Source organism: Sciurus carolinensis, chromosome 4 (assembly GCF_902686445.1).
Source record: "Sciurus carolinensis chromosome 4, mSciCar1.2, whole genome shotgun sequence".
Lineage (NCBI taxonomy): Eukaryota > Metazoa > Chordata > Mammalia > Rodentia > Sciuridae > Sciurus > Sciurus carolinensis.
This window is the reverse complement of record NC_062216.1, coordinates 117,643,639-117,667,445: the sequence shown is the minus strand read 5'-3', so window position 1 is coordinate 117,667,445 and position 23,807 is coordinate 117,643,639. Positions and strand designations below refer to the sequence as shown.

At 42.7% G+C, this 23,807-nt stretch overlaps 1 protein-coding gene and 1 pseudogene across 1 annotated transcript in view; one reads left to right on the top strand and one right to left on the bottom strand.

The window, feature by feature from the left end:
• Nucleotides 1-21,788, bottom strand: part of Kif5a (kinesin family member 5A) — a 33,560-nt gene extending 11,772 nt beyond the window's left edge. Inside the window, 15 exon segments of the mRNA XM_047548673.1 lie at nt 12-218; nt 658-726; nt 2,244-2,351; nt 2,353-2,420; nt 2,703-2,851; nt 2,981-3,129; nt 3,308-3,412; nt 4,267-4,391; nt 4,650-4,737; nt 5,080-5,135; nt 5,555-5,603; nt 5,856-5,960; nt 6,373-6,446; nt 6,746-6,833; nt 21,594-21,788. Coding sequence (XP_047404629.1) covers nt 12-218; nt 658-726; nt 2,244-2,351; nt 2,353-2,420; nt 2,703-2,851; nt 2,981-3,129; nt 3,308-3,412; nt 4,267-4,391; nt 4,650-4,737; nt 5,080-5,135; nt 5,555-5,603; nt 5,856-5,960; nt 6,373-6,446; nt 6,746-6,833; nt 21,594-21,722 — 1,569 coding nt within the window. The 5' untranslated portion in view covers nt 21,723-21,788.
• Nucleotides 15,126-15,573, top strand: LOC124982186 (ubiquitin-60S ribosomal protein L40-like; annotated as a pseudogene).
• Nucleotides 21,789-23,807: the final 2,019 nt, after the last annotated feature.

The following is a 23,807-nucleotide window of genomic DNA, read 5'->3' as shown; positions in this document are numbered from 1 at the left end:
AGGCCACTCACCACCTTCTGGGACAGCTCATCCACCAGCAGCTGATTCTGCTGGCTCTTTTCCTCCACCTCCTGGGACTTCTGGTCATAGTTTACAGCCAGCTCCTCCAGGGCCTGTAGCACTTCTTTCACCTCATCTTTTGCAGCATCATTCTCTGACTGCAAGTGGCTCAGCTCCCGCTGGACCTTCTCATTGTCTCCTCGAGTGGACACCAGCAGCTTCAAAGGAGAGGAGGGGCATGTGAGGGAGCAAGCAGTTAATGATCACTTCTATGGGCCTGGGGGAGCCAAGGCCCCCCACAAGGCAAAAGTCAAAAAGAAGTAGGCATTAAGCTTCACAGAAATTGGGAAACAGAATAAAGAAGCACCTGGACTCCAACAGCTGTGCTTTAGTAACAGCCCAATGAAGTTCTCAGACTGCTACAGTTTGGGGTGACTAGCCCCTAAGCAGAATGCCCCTTCTTTCATCTGATTTGTGTGCGTGTGTATATGTGTGGTGTTGGGGATTAAACCCAGGGCTTTGTGCATGCTAGGCAAGCACTCTACCAATTGAGCTATATCCCCAGCTCCTTCTATCTGATTTTAAAGAGGCCTTTTTCACACTTTTCAAGGATGAACACAAACCCCTTCCCTTTAGCATCTTGCCCTCTCGCACTACCTCCTCCTGGTCCAGCATTTGCTGCTTGAGTTTTTCAATGAGCTGGCTTTGCTGGTTGATCTCATCATCCTATTGGAAACAAGGGAACACAGTGAGGGAACCCACTCCTTCTAGTTTAGAGTTCTAGAGCTTTGTGGGAAAGGCAGGATCCAATAAAATTCCAGGTAGTTTAGGCTTTGAGTTAGAAAGCTCATATGCTCAAAAGAGGTCTTTTCCTCAGCTTCTTTCTCTGACCCCAGCACACTCTAAATTCCTTTCTTCCAGGATATTGATATAACCTTGACAATATTCAGCAAAAATTTTAAGTATTCACATCTTTCAATGTAGAAATCTCACTCTAGCATTCCATTCTAACCAAATCAAACAAAATCTTGTGCATAAAAGGCAGTCATTTCAGAGTTATTTATAATAGTAAAACAAAAAACCACAAGCCCTGTAATAAGTGAATGGTTAAATAAGTGGATCCTTAGGCAGTCATTTAAAAATATTTTTAAGTTGTGCATGGTGGCCCACACCTGTAATCCCAGCAGCTCCGGACGCTGGAGGATTGCAAGTTCAAGGCCAGCCTCAGTAACTTAGCTAGGCCCTAAGCAGCTTATTGAGACCCTGTCTCAAAATTTAAAAAAAAGAGCTGGGGATGCTATCCCACTCCTCAGCCTATACCCAAAGGACTTAAAATCAGCATACTACAGAGATACAGCCACATCAATGTTCATAGCTGCTCAATTCACAATAGCCAGATTGTGGAACCAACCTAGATGGCCTTCAATCGATGAATGGATAAAGAAACTGTGTATATATATATATATATATATATATATATATATATATATATATATATTACACACACACACCAATGGAATATTACTCAGCTATAAAGAATAATAAAATTATGGCATTTGCAGGCAAATGGATGAAATTGGAGAACATCATGCTAAGTGAGATAAGCCAATCTCAAAAAACCAAAGGATGAATGATCTTGCTGATAAGTGGATGATGACACATAATGGGGGGTGGGGGGGCAAGAATGGAGGAAAGAGGGACTGTATAGAGGGAAAAGAGGGGTGGGAGGGGTGGGGGAAGGAAAAATAACAGAATGAATCAAACATCATTATCCTATGTAAATGTATGATTACACAAATGGTATGCCTTTACTCCATGTACAAACAGAAACAACATGTATCCCATTTGTTTACAATAAAAATAAATTTTTTAAAAAAGGGCTGGGGATGTGGCTCAGTGGTAAAGCACCCCTGAGTTCAACTCCCCAATGCCCCCCAAAAATATTTTTATGAAGAATTGTTAATGGAGTAAAAATTGTTCATAACACTAAAAATGAAAAATAAGATGTAAAATTATATATACAGTATATCTCAATTGTATGATGTAGGCATAGAGGAAAGCATAATGTTAGTATTATTTTTGAATGGTCAGATGATGGATGGTACCAATTTTCTATATATTTTTATTTATTTTCCACATTTTCAAAAATGAGCATTTATCTCTTTTAAAATCAGAAAAAGGCAGAATAAGCTAAAATTTTAAATCCCATGCCTCCTATCTATTGTGCCCTGCCTATGCCTCACCTTGTCATCAAGCTGCTTATAGAGGCGGCGGATCTCCTCCTCATATTTCTGCCGCTCCTCAGGTGCAATACGCACCACAATGGATGAGTTGTCATTCACAGGGGTCTCCCTCACAGAGTTCAGCCCCCAGGGCTGCATCCTCCCCAGCCAAACGCTCTGTCTCAGGTACATTCTCTCCTGGCAGAGGGGCAGAACAAGGGGGGAAATAGGAGAAGAAAAAGTTACATGCACAAGTCCAGTCCCCCTCACTCCAAGTCTTCATCTCTCTCCCAAGTAGACTTTCCACCTTTTGGGGGTTCCAGTGGGGTAGTCAGTCCCCTTATTCCCTTCCCTCATGACTGCTGCACTGCACTTTTCCAGAAACACAGCCCTCCTTCCTGAAGACAGCCTGGCCCTAAATACAACCAAGCAGGGCTGTTCCTCCTAGTGTCTCTCATCCCCATAGAATCCCCATCTAACCATTGCGCCACCGGCTCAGCTCTGCCTCCAGCTTTGCAATTGTCTCCTTCTGGGCCTTAGTCTTCTCCTTCTCCTTCTCATATTTCTTCTTCCACTGCTCAGCAGTCAACTCCAGATTCACTGAGGCAGTGTTCTTAATGGTTTTTGCCCTGGGTGAACAGAAGAAGAACAAAGAGATGAAACCTGTGTGAGGCCTGAGTGACACCTGAGGGAGAAAGCCCCAGGGTGTGAAAAGGGACCTGGGCACCAGGTGTCCCTCTGGGGACTCTGCTACTGACCGCTGTCCAAACATCAGGGTGGACTTGGTCTCTGCATCATTGTAGCTGGAAGGTGAGCAGCAGATGAACATAGTTGTACGGCAGTTTCCTCCCAGAGAGTCCTGGAGAATCCGTGTCATTTTGCTATCACGATATGGAACATAGCTTTTCTGGGAGAGGAGGGACACCATAAATTAGAAAAATAAATTCAAAAGGAGATCAGAAAGAACAGTGGTGATACCTAAGGATCAAGCAACCCACAAGTTGGGGTATAATTATAGAGTGGCACTGTGAGAAGGTGGGGAGATGAGGTGCAGTTGGAGTGAAGGGGACCAAGGAAACACTTACAGTGCCCTCTGCTAATGCAGAGATCACATTCCCCAGAGCAGACAGTGACTTGTTGATATTCTTTGCCTCATCCAGCACAGCTCCCTCTGCTCCAGTCTTGCTGACCTGCCAGGGCATTAGGGGACAAGTGTGACAGGAGCAGCTACAAAGATTGTTACTACCTCTTTTCCACTTGAGGACCCAGTTCAAAAAAGGGAAGGGAATGGAGAAGAGGACAAAGTAAGAGGTGTTAGCCAGAATCAGGGAAGGCCCTTCCTCCATTCCACTATACTCTCTTGCCAAAGGCCACTCCTACTCCCTATTATATAATTCCATTTATTTGAAATATTCAGGACAGGCAAATCTATAGAGACAGAGTAGATTAGTGGTTGCCAGGGTACAGACAGAGGGGAGAATGAGAAGTGACTATTAATGGTGATAAAAATGTTCTGGAATTAAATAGTGGTAATGGTTATACAACCTTGTGACCACACTAAACCCACTAAATTGTACACTTTAAAATGGTGAACTTTCTAATTGGGAATCTCAATTAAAAAAAAATTTTTTTAGTTGTAGATGGACACAATATCTTTATTTATTTTTATGTGGTGCTGAGGATTGAACCCAGTGCCTCATATGTGGTAGGCAAGCACTCTACCACTGAGCGACAACACCAACCCTGAATATCTCAATTTTAAAGGTTTTTGTTTTGTTTTGTGTTTTGGTACTAGGAATTTAATCCAGGGTCACTTAACCACTGAGCCACATCCCCATCCATTTATATTTTTTTTATTTTGCTTAGGGCCTTGCTAAATTGCTGAGGCTGGCCTTGAACTTGTGATCCTCTGCCTCAGCTTCCCAAGTCAGGGATTACAGGTGTGTGTGCCACCACAGCCAGTTTAAAAAAAATTTTTTTTAATTATACAACAAGTGACCTCCCCACAAGGCTTTCTTCCCTACCAACCCATAGGATTCCAAACCTTCTCACTCCCAGCCAGGTCCACGAGATACAGCTTCCCACTGAGTTTCTGCTCAGTCTCCATGTTTTCCTGCTTAATGTTGATGAGGAAGATGCTGTGGCTTCGAGAGCTGTGTTCATTCATGTCTGTAGGAGCAGAGGAGAAATGAGATCTGTATCAACCCCTGTGAACCTGCAGCCCTCAGTCCCAGCTTCTACTGGCTGCCATTCTCACCCACTGAGAGAGAAGGTACCTGCCAGGACCAACCCTGCCATCTCAACTCCCAGGTAGTAGGCTGTACACAAAGGGGCCCCTCTGCTGAAGGACAAGGCCCTCCCTTGCTTGCTTGTCCCCCATGGGACATCGAAGAGATGCATGCCCCTAGATTCAAGATCCCCACTCACTGGTGACAGCGACATGACGATTTGATTTCCCTTCATCAATCACATCCAAAATCTCCTCCGGGCTGGACACAAAGCGTTCAGTACAACCCTGTATGGGACAAATAGACAGTGTCCCATAAACACTGATCTGCAAATTAAGTTGCCTGCACACTTACCAAGTGACCTTTCAAGATGCTATCTTTTGGGCTGGAGGTGTAGCTTAGCAGTAGAGTACTTGTCTAGCATGTGCAAGGTCTGGGTTTGATTCCCAGAGCCTCCAAAAAAAAAAAAAAAAAAAAAAAAAAAAAGCCATCGTGACCAGGCATCCTGACTTTTTCCTAGACCTCTTAGCACATCTCACCCCTTCAACTACTGGGTCACTGATCCACCCACCTCCCTCACCCCCATTCTCAATATACTGATTCCACACTAGTGTCACACCCACTCTCACCTTGACAAATGGTACTCGGTTCTTGTCCTCGTGCACAGAAAGGTTTGTCTTGGTCACTGAATCAAGATAATGCAGTGTGAGCAAAATCAGCACTTCCACCCCACCCCTCTGCACCCTGTTGTCAACTTGGATGGTGGTTTCTTCTATGTGCTAATCGGAGGAAGGCTTCCCATTGAAGCCCAAACCTCCCACATTCCCACTGAAGGCTCAGTTCCTCCTCCTCTGTCGCCTCCTTATCCTCTGCTGGGCTCCAGCTGCGGGTTCTCTCTCTTCTTGAGCTGTGTATGTATAGATCTGGGCTTCTAAGCTCATTTTCTGAGCTTCCCAGTTTTTAGAAATTCTTGGTGAGTGGAGTTAAAGGACCTGGGTATGAGGGATATATTGTATGCCAAACAGCACCTAATCCCCAGAGCAAGCTGATCTTCCTTTCCTCACCCTCCTCACACACCCTCACCCACTGAAGCTAAACACTCACCATCCAGAAGGTCACGAATTTTATCCAGGTAAATCTCAAAATAAGAGACCTGGTTAGGGAGAAAGGAGTATGAAGTGAAGAAGGCTTATCTTAACTCTAATGTAGGAATTCCAAACTAATGTGACCCACTCAAAGGGTAATGGTGGGTGGGAAGAACAGGAAAGAACATCTTGATGGAGAAGAATGGAGGTAACCAGAGGGGGAGAGTGATGTTGGGAGCCCAATATCTTCAGCAGGCTCATTCTAGACCTTCTCCTCCCAGTCCCCATCTGAAGATGCCCAGCTGTCATGCCCTGATCACCTTGATGTGGAACTCAAGGTTCTCATCCATGGAGTAGATGTGGTTGAAGATATCTCGGGCAATACGAGGAATGATTCCCATCAGCTGGGGGTCATGCAGCTTTCCCTGGGGAATGAGGATATGCCAGTAGAGACTGAGACTCAGGAAGGATGAGACAACTTAAGGTATGCAAGTGAACACAAAGGTAAGAGGTGATAGGAAGAGCATCCTAAGGTAGGAGATGGTCATCACCATGTCTACCTTGTAATGGAAGGAGATAACTGAGCAGTCCTTTGGACTTTGATTGCTGCTACTTTTCCAGATCAAAAGACTACTGGAACAGTGGAAAGGAGATAAACTGCACCAGATTGAAGGGATTCAATTAAACTTCCTTTAAAACATTGCCCCTCAGTTCATTCTCTGTACCCATTTGATCTGAACCAGGCAACCTCTGATTCCTAGATCTGCCCCCACTGAGAGTCCTTGGTCTTCCACTAGCATTCCTAGCTCCTTACCCCAATAGAGTCAGAACCCTCACCTCCATGGTATGTGTTTTCCCTGAAGATGTCTGTCCATAAGCAAAAATCGTGCCATTGTAGCCAGCAAGGACATCTGGAAGAGATAGCAGATAAATAGTGCAAGTAGAGGTAAGTGAGATAGGGAATGAGAAGCCTGAGAAAATACATTCTAAAAAGACATCCAGGGCTGGGGATATAGCTCAGTCGGTAGAGTGTTTGTCTTGCAAGCCCAAGGCCCCGGGTTCAAATCCCGAGCACCGAAAAAAAAAAAAGTCTCCTTTGGGCTAGGGAGACAGCTCAGTTGGTAGAATGCTTGTCTTGCAAGCACAAGGCCCTGGGTTCGATCCCAATACCACAAAATAAATAAATAAATAAATAAAAGACATCCATTACCTTTGACAATCTGCATGGCACATGCATGATAAACTTGCTCCTGAGTCGTATTTGGGGGGAACACACGGTCAAAGACATATGGCTTCCCCTGGAGTGAAAATAAGAGATGTCAGACATCAGCAGGAAGAGTGGGAGGGAGAAGAAATGCCATAGACCCTTCCATCAGCCTGATAAAGGTACCCCATTCTTCGATCCTCCAAATACATGGGAAATATGGGAGTTGAGAGAAATTGGAGAGAGACGCAACTGGAGGAGATCCAAGATGGTGGACTAGAGGGAGGCTGTGTTCCTTGTCACTCCATAACTCAGGTTTCAAGCAAGGATATCTGTTTCTTGGTGAGGCAGTTTTTGCTGCTTATCAATCCCCTGCTGTTTACCCCAATTGTCTACTGTGATCACCTGCAGTCTGCCAGCATATCGACGCCTTTATGGGTGCAGATTGCTCACTGTCAGGCACCTGTCATCCGCCATTTGCCTGCCTCTTGCCTGTCCATCGCCTGCCTTTCACCTATCCAGCATCCACCACCCAAGGTTCACCTCCCGATCGTCCAACAGCAGTCAGCAAACTGACCTCAGACCACCAGTGAAGCACTAGCTGCCTGCTGTCTCCTGGAAGTTCACTGTCAACAGTACCTACAGGTTTGGTTACACATGGTTGCTGCCATTTTGAGACAACAGCCAGGCCCTGTAGGACCCCTGGCTGGACTGACTGAGCCCCGTCTCCAGGATCCCTCAGCCTGACCGATCACTCCCTGCCTCCGGGGCCCTCACATAGACTGCTCCCTGCCACCAGGAACCCCATACCGACTGACTGCGCCCTATCACCAGGACCCCAGACCGACTTATTACACCCCGCCTCCAGGATCCTGCAACCAGACCAACCACACCACCCCAGGACCCCTGTCTGACCAACCATACCCCGCCTCCAGGACCTCCAGCCGACCACGCCCACACCCCCGAGCTGTAGCTCCCCATTTGCCAACACATTTGGAAGCCAGAGCAGTCATCTTGGATAATCCTGGAAGCCGTAGCTCTGATCTTTAGGTGAAGCAAATCCCATCCTGAGATGCCTGCTGGAGACTTGAAGCTCACTGTTAGGTACCTCTCATGTATCAGGCTACTGAAGACTGGGAGGTTTGAATACTATATGGCTGTTATAGTGTAGATTTTCTTTTTTCTCCTTATTGAAAATTTTTTAAGTTTTTATTTCTTTACTTTTCTTGCTCTCTTTTCCTTTTGTTTAACTATTCCGAGTCTCTTTCTCCCTTTTTCGCATGCTAACAACCAACTTCTTTTGATTACACTCTCACTCTTTCTATTATCTAGAACTTCTAGATATTCTTTTCTTATCCCATTAACAGCTACATCCTACACCCCCTGCATCCTCTTTGTCCTCCATTAGAAACTACAGACCTTATTGCAAATCTGTTTGTTATACTGAAGATAATAATTGAATTCATTCTATTTATTTTGACAATAATGTTAATGTCCTCATAGGGGCTATTTGATCTAGGATTGCATACTGTCTGAACTGGGTACTGCTAATATTGATCTCCCCCTTAAAGAAAAGGTTTTGGAAACCTATAGGGTCACTATAAGTCTATGGGAGGAAACTGCAATACCCCAGATCTGCACTGCTAGAGGGGAAGATACATGAACAACATGAAAAAAAAGGGAAGAAAATGATCCAAACAAATCTAGATTCTATATTAATAGAATCCAATGACAGTAAGGTAGAAGAAATGTCACAAAAGGACTTCAGATTATACATGATTAAGATGATTCATGAAGCAAAGATAGATAAGAGAGCAAATGCAGGCAATGAATGATAATACCAATAAGCTGACAGAGTACCTGCAGGAAGCAAAGATCACTTCAACAAAGAGATAGAGATTAAAAAAAAAAAAAAAGGGAAATCCTTGAAATGAAGGAGACAATAAACCAAATAAAAAACTCAATGGAAAGCATCACCAAAAGACTAGACCACTTGGAAGAAGAACCTCAGACAATGAAGACAAAATATTTAATCTTGAAAATAAAGTTGCCCAACAGAGAAGATGGTAAGAAATCATGAACAGAATCTCCAAGAACTATGGGACATCATGAAAACCAAATTTAAGAATTATTGGGATTGAGGAAGGCACACAGATACAAACCAAAGGAATGAACAACCTATTCAATGAAATAATAGCAGAAAATTTCCCAAACCTGAAGAATGAAATGGAAAATCAAATACAAGAGGCTTACAGAACACCAAATGCACAGAATCACAACAGATCCACACCAAGGCACATTATAATGAAAATGCCTAACATACAAAATAAAGATAGGATTTTGAAGGCCGCGAGAGAAAAGCATCAGATTACAAATAGGGGGAAACCAATACAGATATCAGCAGATTTCTCAGCTCAGACTCTAAAAGCTAGAAGGGCCTGGAACAACATATTTCAAGCTCTGAAGAACATGGTTGCAAACCAAGATCCTATACCCAGCAAAACTAACCTTCAGATGTAAAGACAAATAAAATCCTTCCATGATAAACAAAAGTTAAAACAATTTACAATAGAAAGGCTGCACTACAGAATATTCTCAACAAAATATTCCATGAGGAGGAAATGAAAAACAAAAATGTAGATCAGCAAACGGAGGAAACTACCTTAAAGAAAAATCCATTCAAAGGAGAAACCAAGCCAAGTTAAAAACCAAAAATAAGCCCAAATGACTGGGAATACAAATCATATCTCAATAATAACCCTGAATGTTAATGGCCTAAACTCATCAATCAAAAGACACAGACTGGCAGAATGGATTAAAAGAAAGACCCCAACAACATGCTGCCTTCAAGAGACTCAACTTATAGAAAAACACATCCACAGACTAAAGGTGAAAGGATGGGAAAAACCTACCAACACACACAGACTCAGTAAAAAGCGGGGGTTTCCATCTTTATTTCAGATAAAGTGGACTTCAAGCCAAAGTTAGTCAGAAGGGATAAAGAAAGACATTTCATACTACTTAAGGAAGCATAAATCACGCAAGACATAACAATCATAAATATTTATACCTCAAACAACGGTGTATCCATGTACCTCAAACAAATCCTTCTCAATTCCAGGAATCAAATAGACCACGACACAATAATTCTGGGTGACTTTAACACACTACTGTCACCACTGGATAGATCTTCCAAACAAAAACTAAACAAAGAAACCACAGAACTCAATAACACAATCAATTACCTAGACTTAACAGATATATAGAATATTCCATCCATCAACGAGCGAATTCACTTTCTTCTCAGCAGCACATGGAACCTTCTTGAAATAGACCATATGTTATGCCACAAAGCAGCCCTTAGTAAATGCAAAAAATAGAGATACTTCCTTGTGTTCTATCAGATCATAATGGAATGAAATTAGAAATCAATGATAAAATAAAAAACAGAAATTATTCCAACACCTGGAGACTAAATAATATGCTATTGAATGAAACAGAGAAACACAAACTGTAGAAATGAAGAACAATTCATTAACAATAAAAAGTACCTCAAAGTTTAAAAATATCTTCCTCAATAAACCATTTGTCTTTATATGGAAAGGTCTTCAAGACAAATTAAGTGAAAGATGCACGGTTAGCAACATAAGCATAGCATGTTCCCTATAGTGTAAATGAAATATACACTGAGAGCTCTTGTGAAATGGATATATGAAATCAGAAATATAGGTTTCCCTTTAAAAGGGAATCAGGGGCTAAGAGGTATGGCTCAGTGGTAGAGTACTTGCTTGGCATGCATGAGGCCCTGGGTTCAGTCTCCAGCATTGAAGTATATAAAAGTGTAGAAGCAAATCATTCATACTAACGAGTGCTTTGTTAATTCAGGTAATATGTTGCAAGCTATATTAATTGATAAGAAAACTAAAGATATATATATAATATATAGAATATGTGTGTATATATTATATATACATATATATATTTCTTTTTCTTTTTTTTTTTTTTGTGTGTCAGGGATTGAACCCAAAGGTGCTTAAGCACTGAGTCACAGTCCTTTTTATTTTTTATATTCTGAGATAGTGTCTCACTAAGTTGCTTAGGGCCTTACTAAGTTGCTGAGGCTGCTAAGGCTGGATCCTCCTGCATTAGCCTTCAGAGCTGTTGGGACTACAGGTATTTGCCACTGCCCTAGCTAAATATACAAAATATTTAAAACTCGGGGAGCTAAACCAAGAAAGTATTTGACATCTAATCATATTAAAGGTCAGATCCTTGCTAAGATTAAATGTTTGTTCTCTGAGTGACAAATTTCCCAGTAGTGTTTACCTGCCAGTCAGTATAAAGAGACTATAACTTACTTGTCAAATTGTATAACTAGAGTTCATCTTCATTCAACTGAAATTTAAACCTCTAGATCTACAGATGCCAGAGTTTGGAAGAAATGTTTTAACACATTATGGAAGGCCATAAAATTTAGCTAAAGCTTGACATGTGGCTCTAGGTGTATATTCCATCAATATACACAAAATTTTTTCCTAGAAGGAATTATGCAAAACTCTAGACAGTGGTTACTGCGAAGAGAAATTGGGAGAGAGGAGATTTTTGTTTTTCATCGTGTATCCTGTACTTTACATTTTTTAAAACTATTTAAAAGTATTATATGCAAGATTTTTTAATGTCAAACATAATGAGAAAATAGTGTAATCATATGTTTTCTTGTCTTAAAGTTTTGTTTTGAGACAAGGTCTTCACTAGGTTGCCCAGAGTGGCCTCAAATTTGTGATCCTCCAGGCTCAGCCTCCTGAGTAGCTGGGATTACCAATCTGTGCCTCCGCACCTAGCTGTTTTCTTCTTTGCCTAAGGAAAAACAAAAACTGAGTTTCTTTGTTTCATGGCAATGGGGATTGAACCCAGAGGTGCTTTACCACTGAATGACATCCTCAGTCCTTTTTATTATTTATTTTGAGACAAGGGTTCACTACCCAGGTTACCCAGGTTGGCCTCAAACTTGTGATCCTCCTGCTTCAGTGTCCTGAGTAACTGGGATTACAGGTGTGTGCCACTATGCCCAGCATAATAAATGTTATTTTATAAATATTTTAAAAATTAAATCTGGCTTCTGGAAAAAAAAATCAGCCAGAAGTATGTATACAGTCTCTTGGCAGTGAAAGTCTCTAAGGCCCAAGAAACAGCTGGGGTGTAGTTGTAGAACACTTGCCTACAATGCACAAGGCCCTAGCACTTGCCTATAATGCACGAGGCCCTGGGTTAGATCCCCAATACCATCAAAAAAAAAAAAAAAAAAAAAAAAAAAGATTAAAGCCCAAGAAATAGAATCCACAAAGGAAAAGATGTTGGAAAGGCACTCTCTATAATGAAGGAAGTACGTAAACTGACAGCACATTTCTGAAGAATCATTCTATTTGGATAAAGAAACTGTGGTATATATACACAATGGAATACTATTCAGTCATAAAGGAGAATAATATTATGGCATTTGCAAGTAAATGGATGGAACTGGAGAATATCATGCTAAGTGAAATAAGCCAAGCCCAAAAAACCACAGGCCAAATGTTTTCCCTGATAAGTGGAGAATGATATATAATGGGGGGTGGGGAATGACAGAAGTATGGGGGAACTTTAGAATATGTAGAAGGAAATGAGAGGGAGGGGGGTATGAAAAATCATGGAATGAGACAGACATCATTACCCTATATACATGTATGATTACACGAATGGTATGAATATACATTGTGCACAACCATAGAAACAAAATGATGTACCCTGTTTGTGTACAATGAATCAAAATGCAGTCTGTAAAAATCAAAAGTTAAATTTAAAAAAAATTCCTAAATGTCCAGGATGCTCATACTTTATCAGGATTCCAGTGCAGAAAACACATTTTACAAAACGCTTGATGAAGCACTTAAAGTTGGATGTAAAAGGATGTTTACTGCAGTGGTCTGTGTTAAAGAAAAACTGGGTCAAGCATGGTGGTACATATCTATAATTCCAATACCTGGAAAGCTGTGGCAGGATGATTAAAAGTTCAAGAGCAGCCTGAGCAATTTACCAAGACCCTGTCTCAAAATAAATTTAAAAACCAGGTGTAGTGGCACACACCTGTAATCCCAGCAGCTCAGGAGGTTGAGGTAAAAGGATTGCAAATTCAAAGTCAGCCTCGGCCACTTAGTGAGACCCTAAGAAACTTAGCAAGATTCTGTCTTAAAATATAAAAAGGGCTGGGAATGTAGCTCAGTGGTTAATTGCCCCTGGGTTTGATCCCCAGTACCAAAGAGTAATTAATTAATTAAAAATAAAAATAAAAAATAAAAAGGGTTAGGGATGTTGTTCAATGGCAGAGCATTTGCCAAGTATGTGCAAGGCTCTTGAGTTCAATTCTTAGCACCACAAAAAAGAAAGGAAGGGAGGGAGGGAGGGAGGAAGAGAGCAAGAGAGGGAGGGAGGAAGGGTAGAAAGAGAGGAAGGAAAAGTAGAAGTAATTCAAATATCCATCAAGAAGAGGCTGGAGACCAGCACAGTAGTGCACATCTGTAATCCCAGTGCCTCAGGAGCCTGAGACAAGAGGATCTAGCAATTTGGCGAGCGAGGCCCTAAGCAACTTAGCAAGATCCTGTTTCAAAAACAAAAACAAAACAACAGAGAGCTGGGGATGTAGCTTAGTGGTAAAGTACCCTGGGTTCAATCCCCAGTACAAAAAAAAAAAAAATTTTTAAAGAGAGGCTGGAGTGTGACTCAGTGGTAGAGCATGTTTAGCATGCACAAGGACTTGAACCCTGAGTTCAATTCCCAGTATCACAAAAAAAAGAAAGAAAGAAAGAAAGAAAGAAAGAAAGAAAGAAAGAAAGAAAGAAAAGAAAGAAAGAAAGAAAGAAAGAAAGAAAGAAAGAAAGAAAGAAAGAAAGAAAGAAAGAAAAGAAAGGAAGAAAGAGAAAAGGAAAAGAAAAGAGGTTGTTATAACTTAATTAAAATGAGTGGTATTGGGTCAGGTATTGTGGCGCACACCCCAGTGACTCACAAGGCTCAGAAAGGAGGATGGTAAGTTGGCAAAACTCTGCCTCAAAATAAAAAATAAAAAGTACTTGGGTGTGGCTCAGTCATAGAGGACCCCTGGATTCGATCCCTACTACGACACACACACAAAAAAGATTTGTGCATTGTATGTAAATTATAACTCAAGAATTGCTATCATAAATATATCATAAATTGATGTTATGCCAGGCGTGGTGGTGCACACCTGTAATCCCAGCTGCTTAGGAGGCAGAGGCAGGAGGTTTGTGAGTTCAAAGCTAGCCTCAGCAATTTAGCAAGTTCCTAAGCAACTCAGCAAGACCTTGTCTCTAAAATATAAAAAAGGGCTGGGGATGTGACTTGGTGATTAAGTGCCCCTGGGTTCAATCCCTGGTACCAAAAAAAAAAAAAAAAAAAAAAAAAAAAATCATATCAATAGGAGTCTGTTTAAATAAATTATGGTATATCTCTACAACAAATTATACAGATGTTAAAAAGAATGAAGTAGACCTTTATGTGTTGATATGGAAAGATCTCCAAGACTCAATGGTGAGTTAAAAAAAAAAAGCAAGGCACAGAAGGGTATATAAAGTATGCTGTCATCTATATAAAACAAAGTACAATTTTTTTTTTTTTTTTTTTTTTTGGTACTGGGGATTGAATCCAGGATTGCTTTACCCCTGAGTCCTTTTTTATTTTTTATTTTGAGACGGGGTCTTACTAAATTGCTGAGGCTGGCCTCAAACTTGCAATCCTCCTGCCTCAGCCTCCTGAGTCCCTCGGATTACAGGCATATATCATGGCTGGCAACAAATGCCTTCTGAAAGGAGAACTAAGTGACCAGGGAAGAAGATAACAAGAAGGAACTTTTCATTGACCATCTTTCTCTGTCATTTGAATTTTGACACCTAGGCATATAAACCTTATTCAAAAATTAAATTAAAATTTGTAAGCTAGGCATGGTGTCATGTGCCTGTAATCCCAGCAACTCCAGAGGCTGAGGCAAGAGGATCCCAAGTTCAAAGCCAATCTAGGCAACTTAGTAAGACCCTGTTTCTAAATAAAAAATAAAAAGGACAGGGGATGTAGCTCAGTGATAGAGTGCCCTGAGTTCAATCCCCAGTACTACAAAAATAGAAAAAGAAAACCAAAAAATAATAATAGAAATAAATAATAATAGAAAATTAATAAATAATAGAATTGCTAAAATTAAAATTGTAAAATAATAAATAAAACTATTTTAAAATATTTAATGGGGTTGGGGATATTGCTTAATGTACAGCACTTGCCTAGCATGTGTGAGGCCCTGGATTCAATCTCTGGTATCACCAAAAAAAATTATAAGAAAATTGTAATGAGCTCATTTTCTTCAACAAGGCTCCTGAGCTGCAGATGCAGAGATGCAGATCTTGTGAAGACCTTGATGGCCAAGACCATCACCCTCGAGGTGGAGCCCAGTGACACCATCGGGAATGTCAAAGCCAAAATCTAAGACAAGGAGGGTGCCCCATCTGGCCCACAGCATCTGATATTTGCAGCTGATGTTTGCCTAAATAGCTGGAGAATGGCCGCAGTCTCTCAGATTACAACATCTAGAAAAAGTACAGTCTGCACTTGGTGCTTCACCTTTGAGGTGGCATCACTGAGCCTTCCCTGAGCTAGCTTGCCCAGAAGTACAACTGTGACAAAATGATCTGCCACAAGAGTGGCAGGTGGGGGGTGCCCACCTGCACCCCCGTGCTGTCAACTGCCACAAGAAGTGTGGCCACACCAACAACCTCCATCCCAAGAAGGTTAAATAAGCCCCTCCATTGGCTTCTTTCCCCAAAGGAGCCTAAGTCCCATGCATGGCCTTGAGACTTCAATAAAGTTTCTCTTACATTGGACTGGAGTAGTTAAAAAAAATTGTGATGAGTAAAATAGTCATGAAGTTTTATTAGTAGATAAAATGGATTACAAAAAATACATAGGGCTGGTATATAGCTTAGAGATAGAGTACATGCTTAACATGTACGAGGACCTGGATTCATCCCCAGCACTAAAAAATGCTTTTAATTACACACACACACACACATATGCATATGTATATATACATATCTACAGACACATGTATATATGTACATATCTACACATGTATATACACGTACACACATATAATTTGTGATATATTTTTTTAAATTTATATATATATATACACACACACACACACACACACACACAAGAATAAAACTAACATCAAATTACTTAGGGTGGTAAGATTTGGGGTGACTTTTAATTTCTTCTATAATTATAATATACCTCAATGTTTTTCCCACCTAGTGGCCAAGAACCAAAAACAAATAAATGGATCTATCTCAGGGCAATGACACTTATCTTTTCTCCACTGATATCTCTATCCATGCTTCATGAAGCCAGGCATCCAGCCAAAAGGGATTAAATATAACTCACAAGTCAGCCTTGCCCCTCCCTTCTTACCTCCTGGGAACATGGGCACCAACACACCCACATACACACACACATTTACTCAAAACATTCCTAGTTGTAGGATTCCAGAAAGCTCCATGGATGCATTAAAATGGAGGGTGCTCTCCAAATGCTGAAGCCAATTATTGCCTGAGGAGCCCTTTTTTCTTAGCCAAGGCTGGGAAGAAGGAATAGAGCAGAGAGGGAAGAAAGATGGGGTTTTCAAACCTGTGAGGACAAGAAAAAAAAAAAAAAGAAAAAAAATCCAAGAGCTAAAACTAGTGCATTTAATAATCTCATGAGCAGGAAAAGACATGTGAAATACCTTGTGATTTCAGGGGTTCTGGAAAGACCTCCTACTTCCCTTCTCTTGGTTGGGCCCTTAAATTCCAAAGCTAGCTCTTCTTTAAAATATTTATTTCTGTTAAAGTATAATTTTTTAAAAATTTTCTATGGATTACTCTCAAGATGAATTATTTTTTCTACTCTGATCATGAGAATAACTAAGCCAGTGATTTTCTACTTTTTTCTACCTCTAGACTAATCATATGGGAAACACCACCCTTATTTACATCTTTCATTATTACTCTGAATCAAACTCTAGTTTTATGGTGGGGATTCTTTATCAGAATGTGGAGGAGTATACATTTAGCTAGCCAAAGTTATTTCTTTTTCTTTTCCCTTTTTTTAAAAAATTTTGAGATAAAGACTCACTAAGTTGCTTAGGGCCTCACCAAGTTGCTGAGGCTGGCCTCCAACTTGCCTTGGCCTCCCAAGTTGCTGGGATTACAGATGTGAGCCATTTATATCCAGCCCAGCAAAGACCATTTCTTATGTCCTTCTCTCCTGCCTCTGCTCAGGTCACTTCAGAGACTGTGGACCACCATCTAGATCCAGTTTACTGAACGCAGGAATTATTTCCAGATCCCCAACACCAGAGTCCCTGGCCCACAGGATACTCTTCATAAAAATATGTTGAATAAACATAGATATTTATGAAGAAGAAGATACTAGGAACCTGGAGGTTTGGATGAAACTACATGTAAGAGGGAAAAGTGTTAACCACTTTCCAGTTTTTAGCTTGTAGGAAAACAGCATAAACAATAATAACAACATCTAACTTCCCATCCCACATTTTTTTCTTTGAGACAGGGTCTCACTATGTTGCCCAGGCTTGTCTCAAACTTCTGGGCTCAAATAATTTTCTGACCTCTATCTATTGAAGAGTTGGGACTACAGATACAAATCACCATGCTGGGCTCAACATCTAACTCTTATTGAGAGTTTATTATGTGCCTATCACTGTTAAGAAGGTTATACGCATTATTTCATTTAATGATCACAATAATACCATTTTATAGATAAGGACACTGAGGTCAGTTAGCTTGCCCACAGTCACACATCTAAGAAATGGTAGGGCACAATTTTAAATCCAAACAATCTGATTCCAGACCCATACCCAAAGTGATCAGAGAACTGCAATGTCAACCCTGCATAAGATCCTTATCATGGCTTTTCACTCCCTTCCCTTTTGGGCATTCCTCCAAGTATTTCTGGATGGAACTAAAGGCATTCATCACTCCCTTTTTCCAAACTCAATCCCATTTTCAGAAATATGCAGTTCTCCTACCCATCCTTTCAGAGGGCCATTCTCGCCCTCTCCCCCTTCAAGTAATTGAATACCCTGCAAGTTGGCACAGTGTCAGAGACCAAAAGACCTGTTCCATTAGAAATACTCTAGGATTCTCTCCACCTTTTAGGACTGTTCCCGAAACAGCTATCTTTCTCAGCCCTGCAGGCTTGGCACTCCTCATAGCCTTCTCCAGAGGCTCTCTCTTTGTCAATCTGGGCTCTGTTCGCCTTTAACCTACTCCTTATTGTCTTCTTGTCCATTTGTGCAGGAAAGGTCCAGGAATTTGCTGTAGTGTTCCATCATGTGTGCTGATTGAAGCTAATGGGGGACCTAAGATCAGGGACCCGAAGATGAATAAGCTGTTCAACTCTCAGTAAAGTACTTGGTAGAACCCAAACTTGAAGCAGCAGCCTCGATTTCCATGGTGACACCCTTAGGGACTGTTGCTATGGAAATTCTAGAGAGACACTAGCCACAGTGATCATTACTTCCCCTCTCCATTTTCCTTAATGAGACTCCCCCAAACTCTTTAGATATCAAAGGAATCCAAGGCCACCCCAAACCAAGCAAACTTTGTTCCAATAACCCTTCAGGTTCAGTGTAGCTTTTCTAAACAAGGTATTTGATGGTCCTGGTTTCTTGCATATTTAAGAACCCTCTTAACTTTTGGGAGTCTCGAGGGAGGTAACCTGTGGACATTTGAATGAAGGAGAGGGAGAGGGAGTGTGATTGGGTGTGTCTATGTGTATTCTCAATGTCACCTCCTCCAGGTCTGGCATGGATGCAGCAGCACAGACAGTAAGCACTGGGATACTGATGAGAAAAACCAATGCAGAGAACAGCAGATACTTAAATGGGTTCAGTGAAAGAGTCACACTGGATTCTAAGTGTAAAAAGAGCAAAATAAGACATATACCACACAGTGACCCAGACATCCTTCCACTATGACTTAGGCCATTAACTTTGGCTACCCCCAGCCCCCAAATTTCTGAGAAGTCAGAGGAGTGCAGGAGAAAAAAGGTGCACACAGCTGTCTCTCCAGCTTATCCTTCTAACCCTCCGCAAAGAGAACAAAGCCCAAGAACATAAGGGCCTCTGAAGCCCAAGCCAGCCGCAGTGCAGCAGAGGTAAAGGGAAGAGCTGTCACAGGAAGAAGCAGGGACTGGTTGTGGAGAGGTTATTTTCCCTTTCTTTCACTCTTCCCTTATCTTCTCAGACATCCTGAAGCAGCTTCCTCCACTGTTCCTCAGACAGTTCCCCGAACATTGGGCCCCAAAGAGATCAGTAAGAGAAAAGAGGTAGGAAATGTCATTCCCTGGGATCCTCAAGGATCTCCTCAAAATCATGTCTTCTGCCAGGCACAGTGGTACATGCCTATAATCCCAGAAACTTGAGACTAAAACAGAAGGATCACAAGTTCAAGGTCAATCTCAACAACTTAGTGAGGACTTCAATAATTTAGTGAGACTCTGTCTAAAAAATAAAATAAAATAAAAAGGGCTGGGGATGTAGCTCAGTGGTAAAGCATCACAGGGTTAACTCCCCAGTGTAAAAAAAAAATATGTCTCCTAAAGCCCTCATTCAACTGAATGAGGAATTAATAGTAAGTCGCAGCTCCAGGGATATTGCCTGAGACAAAATGGCCCCCTGTAAGCATTTATTTTTAGTGAGACTGACAGGATAGCCAAGGCAAGGGAAGATACAGAGTAAGACAAAGGTACAGACCCACAAACATCAGGCAAAATAGACAAGGAAATATCAGCTGTGCAGCTAAGATAGAATCTGAACTGACAGGGGCCTGGGCTTCTCTCCATCTCTTCTCCATCCCATCTCCCCCAGTGTCTCTCCTGTTTTGCTGGACTGATTGGACAGGTCAACACCTCATCTCTCCTCTCAACATGTCTCCCTAACTTATCCCACACACCAAGACAGCCCAGAAAGCTTATAGGAGTCATCTCAGACTTACTGGAAAATCCTTCCCAAACAACCCTCCAAAACAAGGAAGTTACACTTAAAGTAGAAACCTTTTGTGAATTTGATTCCCATAACTAGCCCCCTCCTGTTTCTCATCCTTTATATCTCAAGCAGACCTCAAACTCCAACTCCCATGGCTTGTTGTTCTGACTACTCAGAGAGGGGCCCCCAAGGGTTGATACGAACTTTCTTTTAGACTGGCCAGACTAGACTGACCAGACTGCAAGCCCTGAGGTCCTTGAGGCAAAAGAAATAGAGATCCTCTTCTTGTGTCAAACATACACTCACACACACATACACACACACACTCACACATACATCTATAAACATACATACAAGGCAAAAGTACCACTGGAATTCAGACAGTGGGTGAGGGTGGAGACAGGCTGGGGGTGCGGGCTTAGAGCCCTCCCTAAAGCATGTGTACAAAACTCATTACTGACTCAGAGGGCCCAGGCATCCTGCCCCCTTTTCCTTCATTCCTTTAACAAGCATGTTTCCAGGTGCTTTTGTGCTAAGTGCTATGGATCAAAGATATATAAGAAGCACCTCTGACCTTGAGGATTGCCCTCATACATGCCCCTCCTTCTCAGACTGGCAATACTTTCCTAGCCCAGCACTCATCAAGCCCTACAGGATTTGACCCCAGGTCTTTTTACCCCACACACAGCCTGGGAATGGTGGAGTGAGCAAGGCCTAGAAACTCCCTTTGGGACATCACACAAGAAGGTTCAGAACAGAAATCTAGGAAGGCAATGCAATATGAAGAAAAGGTGATTTGCAGACTTGGATTCAGATCTATGGATTCTCAGCATGACCTTGAGAAAGTCATTCAACTTATTTTGGCCTCAATCTCCACATCTGTAAAATGGAAATATCAATGCTACTTCAGATTTTTTCAAAGATTCTACACTATCCATACAGTAATAAGTCAAGGATAAATACTAGTTCTCCTTCTAAAGATCTCCACGGATAGGGGCTGTCATGATGAGGTAGAGGTCAACTGCTACTTTTTATTGGATCATCAAGAGGAAGGATGAATAAGCAAGTATGCATTACAATCTCAGGGTTTGGATATATTTACTTGGGGATGATGGCTGGGGAGTCTGAAATTCTCTTCCTACTGTACCTGGGATAGAAAGGCAGATGGGTCCTTAGAATTCCAGAGGCTTCCCCCCAAACTGGGTGTGGCATCAATGTATTTATTTCCCAGAAAACCCTTCATCAGTCCTGCCCCAACCCTTAAGTACAGACTGTAACTACTTCAAGGGACTATAGAGGACTTGGACCTACAGCCCATTCCCATTCATACTTCCACAGAGACCCTGGACTGCCCACCTCCCTTCTAGCCCATCCACTATCTTTCCCCTTCTTTATTGGGAGGCAGGGGTAAAGACCTAAGCCAATAACAAAGGGAAGATGTGCTTTCTCTGGGGGAGAGAGAAAACATCAGAAAAACACGGGGCTGGCTCCAAGAGGTAAGGAGGTGGCAAAGAGCAGCAAAGGGGAGTTGGGTCTCCCGATGGCCAGAAAGGAGCCCCCTCCCACTCTGCAGAGACTTGGCTGCCGGCCTGGCCAGGCCACACCCAGTCATCCTGATGCAGGCGAGAAAAAGGAGGGGCTGCGGCGAAAAGGATGGAGGTTGAGCAGCGGGAAGGAGGCGCAGAATGACAGGAAAAGGCTAAGGCTCTGCGGGGAAGAAGATTCAGCCTCCCGCCCCCTCCCCGAATTCCGTCCTGGAGTAGCACTCACTCCGATAACGACGCTGTCGTCCCCTTGGAAAATTGGGATGAACTTGTCTCCCCGCAGGATCTCTGCCTGGTTCAGAGGCCGAAATCGGCAGAGAACCTTGATGCTGCATTCGTTGTTCGTCTCCGCCATGGTGGTCGCTGGCGTAGAACTGGGGCACTTCTCAGGTTGCAGAGGTGGTGTGTGCTCGGAAGGAGGGGTCGCTCAGCTGAAACCGAGACGGAGAATAGGTGCTCAATCTCTGAGGTTGAGAAAGCAGCTGGGTCGCCCGGACGAGACGGGGGAGCAGGGCTGGGGAGCGCTTTCTGGCTACTGCAGCTCTGGGATGCGGGCAACCTGAGCGTCTGGTCCTCTCTCAGCTCTCCGCCTCTCCGCCCCTTGCGCTGCAGCCGCGCTGCGGGCCTGGGCGGGGCGCGACCGAGCAGTTGGGGGGGGCGGGGCTTCCTTCGTAGGGGGCAATCCGCTTGTTTTGGACCGAAAGGTGGGGCCTGGCCTCAATCCTCGCATTCTTCCCCCGTCCCTAATGCTCGAAAATAACCTTGCCTTCACCCTTTCCCTACCCGACTCGCTCACATCATTCCACCCCCACGCTCTCGACCTGTTTGTTCCTCTCTCAGACTCCACCTCCGGGAAGGAATGGAGGAGACTGAGGTGGGCCTGTTGCCTGTTTAGGGAAGAAGAAGGTCCACAGGACTTTCAGTCCCTTTATTACAGTGTATCCCCCAGACCCATTACAGTCCTCTCTCCAACTTGGGAACACATTTCTCATTCCCCCTCCCCCAGCCCATTCCACAGATGCACAAAAGCTGGACTCCTAACCCATTCTGCCTTCAAAGACAACCTTCCAAACCTCTGCGGAGGTGGGTATCCAGATTCCATTGCCAGGGGAAAGTGTCAAAGGAGGGTCTGCTACTCCCTTCCTCTTCTACATCCAAAAGTGCACTCTCTTCTCTTCACAACGTACACACCAGGTCCCTAGGTTGAGGCAAGACAAACTCCCATTCTGGATTATCAGAATTTAAAAGTACACCATATTTTCATTTTTGCCTCCTAGGTGGGTTGGACTAGGATGGATGATGGGCCAAGAGTAGCGGGATGGTGATGAGGAGTGGGTGAGGCTTAGAGGGACTTGGAGAGAATCTCTAGGGCAAACATCTGCATTTGGTTTTAGGTAGGCTTAGGCACCGATGTGAATGTGTTTCTAGGCCCTAGTTACCATTGGATAGGGTCGCTACACAACAAGCTAGTCCCTTTCTTCACTGCTTCTCCCCTTTCTCTGGAAAAACAAAAACAAACAAACAAAAACTCCCCAGAGATTCCTTGTCCTTCCTGCACCTTGGGTCAGACTCCTGCTGCAGCCCCTGGGCAGAACACCCAGGAGCTAGCCAAATTGATTTTTTATCCAGAGGTGGCTAAATTGATTTTTATCCACATCACAGTCCTTTCTGGCCAACAGAGAAGTGCGACTGCCAGAAGTTGAGACTAGGTGAAGGGGAGGGGCAGGGTGATGGGAGAAGGGAGGAAGGAATGGAGGTTCTGGCCAGTATATAAGGTCGCTTAGACATTATGGGGCAAGGGTAAGAGACTAATGGCCTGGCCAGAGAAGACCTAACTCAAAACTCAATGAGGAGCTTACCACGTTGGGCCTATACCTCTAATCCACCTTGAATCTTACAGAAACTCGAAGGAAGCAGCTGAATGAGAAGGCAGCTAGGTCTGTGGGAGAAAAGGCAGAGGCTTGGCGAGGAGCCAGGAGAGAGAACACAATGAGTCCAAACTCAGGAACTCTACAGTCATTTGGTTTGGCACTATTTCTAAGGGTTGCAGCCATCCTGTAAGCTCAGGAAACATCCTAACCTCAGGTCCTCAGGCCTGCTACAAGGTTGGTATCCTTAACAAGGAAGCTGCAAAATACAGTCATGAGGATCACTAGTCAGAAACAAACGTTAAATGGGTGTGCCCCCAACCTCCAAAGAACAATGTGGTGAGTTACATAAAGCTGAATTTGTTAAGTCTCAAAGGACTTTTAAGAGTTTGTCCTTTTTTTTTTTTTTTTTTTTTTTTTTTTTTTTTTTTGTACTGGGGATTGAACCCAGGGGCACACAACCACTGAGCCACATTCCCAGCCCTTTTTTGTATTTTATTTAGAGACAGGATCTCTGCGTTGCTTAAAGGCTTGCTAAGTTGCTGAGGGCTGGCTTGGAATTCGTGATTCTC